This window comes from Tripterygium wilfordii, chromosome 7 (genome assembly GCF_013401445.1).
Source record: "Tripterygium wilfordii isolate XIE 37 chromosome 7, ASM1340144v1, whole genome shotgun sequence".
Lineage (NCBI taxonomy): Eukaryota > Viridiplantae > Streptophyta > Magnoliopsida > Celastrales > Celastraceae > Tripterygium > Tripterygium wilfordii.
In genome coordinates, this window is record NC_052238.1 from 7,087,368 (window position 1) to 7,092,507 (window position 5,140).

The following is a 5,140-nucleotide window of genomic DNA, read 5'->3' on the forward strand; positions in this document are numbered from 1 at the left end:
GTTTTTGATGCTCTAGCTCTCACATCAAACCAAACCACTTTATTGAAATCATTCACAAGGTTTGATTTATCTTTTTCTTTATTACAAAGTAAAAAAAAAATGTAGATATTCCTTCTTCGACATTTATAAATAAAGGGCCACCACAACGTGTTTGCTTCTTTTCTCATTTGAAAATTCTCCAATGAATATTCTTTGGCAACTGGAGCCAGTTAGATATAATCATAAAGAACCACTTATATATGTTTTACATGTATATATATATACCAATATGTTCATATAGCTACATAGTATCAAGGGGGTTCTTCATTTTTCACATATCCAAGTAAACCAATGAATAAGAAATGAAGTTTGGAAAGGAGTTTGCATCACAAATGGTGCCGGAATGGCATCAAGCCTACATGGATTACAATTTCCTTAAGACCCTTTTGAAAGAAATCCAAAGGTTCAATCAAAGAAAAGGCCAATCACCGGCAGCTGGTGCAAGTCGAAAGCTTGCCTTATACAGAACTTTCAGTGGTTTAATACAAAGAAACAACAATTGCATCCACCACAACCACCCTAGCAGCAAGTCCGGTGACGTCGAGCTCGATGTTGAATCACATGAAGCCATTTTGGTTAATCCATCCTACGTCAATGGCTCTAAACGGTACGAGACCATGTTTCTTAGGGCTTCTGAAGAAGGAGCGGTGGGCGAGCTTGTTTACTTTAAAAGGCTTGATGGGGAATTCAATAAGGTGGAGAGGTTTTATAAGGGCAAAGTGGATGAGGTGATGAAGGAGGCAGCCATGTTGAATAAGCAAATGGATGCTTTGATTGCTTTTAGGATTAAAGTGGAGAATCCATCAGGGTGGCACTGGAATCAGAGATCAGCTGATATGACTCGTCTTGCATCCGACATATCATCTTCCGCCGCTGCATTGGCTGCTTCTACACCTTCTGAAGCTAAGGCAAGCGCAAGCAGTAAGTATAAGAGATCATGAGTTCAAATCTCCAACTATATGCTTATATAATTCATTTATATATATGCAGGAACAGTACTTAACCAAGAAGTTGACGAAGCAGAGGAGAATAAGAGCAGTATCAGACCAGCTCCATTAGAGATACTAAACCATGTCAAGATGAACAACACAGTCGACAGTCCTCGTTCGACAATCAAAGGCTTCCTCAAAGTCCCTACACAGACAGAGCTCAAGTTTAATAGGCATAATCTTCAGAAAGTTGAACAGCAGCTGAAGCAGGCTTTTATTGCGTTTTATCAGAAGCTACGACTTCTAAAGAGTTTCAGGTAATTAATATTTAGTAATTGCTAGCTGCTTTTGATCAATAAATTAATTTCTTTTGATTTCTCCAATTACTTTAGATGGTTATTGACTGAACAGTTTCTTAAATACATTGGCATTTTCAAAAATTATGAAGAAGTATGATAAGGTAATTAATTCCACTCTCAAGTATCTGGTTATTTTTCTTTATGAATTAGAAGATGGTGATTTTATGTTATCTTCTAATTAGTTCATGCTTGCAGATCACTTCAAGAAATGCATCAAAATCCTACATGAACATGGTGGATGAATCCTTCCTTGGAAGCTCTGATGAGGTGAGTTTATAATTTCTTTATCCATTAATATATCTCAACCTCGTCCTTCGATACGTAATATATTCTTATCTTAAGATTTGTTATATATATATATATCACAGATTACCAAGCTTATGGAGAGAGTAGAAGCTACATTTGTCAAGCATTTTATGAATTCAAATCGCTGCAAAGGCATGAATATCTTAAGACCAAAGGCGAGGAGAGAAAGACATAGAATAACTTTTTCTATGGGTAACATTTCTGCTTGAATACTATATGTGAACCAGAACCACCATGCATTATTTTTCATAAAAAGCTCAAACTGTTGGTGAAATTTCAGGTTTTTTGGGCGGTTGTGCAATGGCTCTCATGGTGGCCCTTGTATTGATTGTACAAGCTCGTAATATCATAAATTCACCAGGGCAAGTCCAGTACATGGAAACATTGTTTCCACTTTACAGGTAACAAGAATTACAGTACAGTTTGTTTGTTTTGTAATTCAAATGCTTGAGCGGTTTAACCAACATCGATCGATGGATCTATGGCATGCGCGCAGCTTATTTGGGTTCATTGTTCTACACATGCTCATGTATGCTGTCAACATATATTACTGGAGGCACTACAGAATAAACTACGCCTTCATATTTGGTTTCAAGCAAGGAACTGAATTGGGTTTCAGAGAAATTCTCCTTGTTAGTTTTGGTATTGGAGTACTCGCGCTCCTCATCGTCATAGCCAATCTCGACATGGAGATGACACAGAAAACTCGCGATTATCAAGCTATAACTGAACTTATTCCTCTAAATCTCGTTATAGTAAGTTTCTGTTTTGAATTACGTACTATCAATCCCAAAAGGCTAATATCACTATTGATGACAGTAATAAATTTCTTCATTTTTATTGATGAAAGACATGGACAACCTAGGATACTAGCTATAGTAGTTTGCTTAGAATACCTATCCCAGGCTTAAGCTTAGCAGTAGCGTGTGGGAGGATTCGAACCTTGAACGTGTTTAAAATATTAAGGAGTGAGCAGACTAGGTCAAGTGCTCTTTACTTCTTAGACCAAGGTGCTTATACATTATTGTTTTTTTTGGCAGCTCCTGATTGTGGGATTATTGCTTCCCTTCAATGTCTTGTATCGCTCAAGTCGTTTCTTCTTACTTACTTGTGTAGTTCACTGTCTTCTTGCTCCCTTGTACAAGGTAATCGACACAAAAATTAATTAATGGCTGGCTAGGGACATTAATGACTTTTAGACATATAAAAGCTCAATTAAATTTCTTTCTTCTAATGCAGGTTGCATTCCCAGATTTCTTCTTGGCAGATCAGCTAACAAGCCAGGTTTGTAGATGTAGATGGTCTATGCTACATATACATACATACATATATATATATATATATATATATATATATATAAATATATTGAATTTGTGTTGCAGGTACAAGCCTTTAGAAGCCTGGAATTCTATGTATGCTACTACGGTTGGGGAGATTACAGAGTCAGACAAGACACATGCAGGTCTAACAGCGTATTCAACACTTTCAATTTCATTGTTGCTGTCATTCCTTACTGGTCCCGCCTCCTTCAGGTATTTTTCAACGAGGGATGATAGGGTCCACTTAACATCTAACACTATATAGGGTAAATTGGGATTCTCGAGACTCTCAATTTCTCTTACTCTACTGTCCCGTCTAATTTGTTAATAATATATATAGTAGACGAATTAATTATAAAAGTTTCTAATGCATAATTTTTTTGTCTTATTATCGAAAATTATTTAGTGCCTTCGGCGACTGTTGGAGGAGAAAGACCCCATGCAAGGCTTAAACGGACTCAAATACTTGGTGACTGTGATAGCCATTTGCATGAGGACTGCTTTTAGCCTAAACAAAGGGATGACCTGGAAATTGTTGGCCTGGATATTCTCAGCTGTTGCTGCAATCTTTGCTACTTATTGGGACCTTGTTGTCGATTGGGGTCTCCTGCAGCGCCACTCCAAGAACAGGTGGCTCAGAGACAGACTCCTTGTCCCTCACAAATCCGTATATTTCGGAGTCATGGTAAGTAATAGGGAAAGTACCCAATGATTCCAATGATTGGTATCCCAATTATTCCAACGGCAATCAGGGGTCATCATTTGACCCGCACATCAAATTCTGGCCAGGCCCAAAATTATATCGGGCCTAGGCAGTTCAATCCCATGCCTTGGGCTTCATTTATGGGGTCGGGCCAGGCCCGAAACTAGTCACCTCGGGTCAATTTTGGGCTGGTCCGAGCCCAAAGCTCTACCATGCATCATACATTATTTATTTAAATATATGTATATTATCATTATGTATATGTATATGTATATTATATATATATATAATACATATACATATACATATATATATATTACATTTAAATATTAAAAAGTCAAAAGTCAAAAGTCAAGCCCTGCTCAAAAATCTGAGCCTTAGGCTTTCGGTGCGGGCCTCATTTTAGGGGCCAAGTCCAGCTCGGGCCTGGGCCTAGCCCGAAGCCCGATTATCAAAATAGGGCTTGGGCCCAGGCCGAGCTGAGCCCAAAAAAAAGGGTCAACCCTGCCCGATGTGACCCCTGTAGAGTTGGAAGCAAAGTAGGGATAATTGGGATACCAACAACTAAGATGTGTATCATAACTGAATAAAGATAGTTATAGGGATTTGTGCACGTGTATTATATAATATTTTGAAATGCAGGTGTTGAATATCTTGTTAAGATTCGCTTGGTTGCAGACTGTTTTGAACTTGACGCTATTCGACTTACACATACAAAACATGACCACAATATTTGCCAGTCTTGAGATAATTCGTCGTGGAATATGGAATTTCTTCAGGTGATGATCACAAAGATTGTTTTTTTTTTTTTCCCAAAAACATTCATTTTCATCGATTAAAATCTTCTTTTTTTTTTTTAATTTTGTTGATCAGGTTGGAAAATGAGCATCTTAACAACGTAGGAAAATATCGTGCATTCAAGTCAGTACCATTGCCTTTCAGCTATAATGAAGAAGATGATGATATAGATGAGTAGCCCTATTGAGGAATAATCTTATGACTAACTGCGATTGATTTGAAGAATTCACATTAATTGTAGTGTCAATCTCATATTTATTGAAATGATTGATTGCACTCATTTTTTTTTTTTAAAATAGGGAAGAGGGATTCGAACCCTGGTGTGATATACATCATTCTTCCCACTCTAATTAGTGACTCGGGTGTACATTCAAATTATTTCCTCACATTCTCTTACATAACCTTATAAATAATATTCAGTTTTCTTCAAATTATTTTACTATATGGTTTTGGGTAGTTATATATATATATATATATTTTTTGAAAGGAGAGAAATGTATTTTAATAAGAAAAAAACGATAGAAGATCCATCATTACAACCTCCTCAAGTCAAATAAGTCTTAATTGCCAAGTTTTCACCTTATTTTATAACCTTGATTGTTATCCAATTGAAACCGTAATCTATAAAAAAAATATATTAATGAACTAATATATACAAAGGAATAAGAATGAGGATGCTGTTGTAAA

The 5,140-nt window shown here is 36.6% G+C and overlaps 1 protein-coding gene across 1 annotated transcript; it reads left to right on the forward strand.

The window, feature by feature from the left end:
* Positions 1-301: 301 nt before the first annotated feature.
* LOC120002799 (phosphate transporter PHO1 homolog 3-like) lies at positions 302-4,733 on the forward strand. The gene is made up of 13 exons (XM_038851628.1): positions 302-960; positions 1,030-1,285; positions 1,380-1,428; positions 1,523-1,594; positions 1,696-1,825; positions 1,914-2,034; positions 2,130-2,388; positions 2,674-2,778; positions 2,873-2,917; positions 3,016-3,165; positions 3,359-3,637; positions 4,298-4,434; positions 4,529-4,733. The coding sequence occupies exons 1-13, from the start codon at positions 342-344 to the stop codon at positions 4,629-4,631; spliced, it is 2,325 nt and encodes a 774-aa protein (XP_038707556.1). The 5' UTR covers positions 302-341; the 3' UTR covers positions 4,632-4,733.
* The last annotated feature ends 407 nt before the right edge of the window (positions 4,734-5,140 follow it).

What these genes read in the sequence shown, in the direction of transcription:
- LOC120002799 (XM_038851628.1), top strand. Translation starts at nt 342, where the DNA reads ATGAAGTTTGGAAAGGAGTTTGCATCACAAATGGTGCCGGAATGGCAT. An exon ending in TAGAATAACTTTTTCTATGG is followed by an intron (nt 1,826 to 1,913) that starts GTAACATTTCTG and finishes GTGAAATTTCAG; the next exon opens with GTTTTTTGGGCGGTTGTGCA. An exon ending in TTCTTGCTCCCTTGTACAAG is followed by an intron (nt 2,779 to 2,872) that starts GTAATCGACACA and finishes CTTCTAATGCAG; the next exon opens with GTTGCATTCCCAGATTTCTT.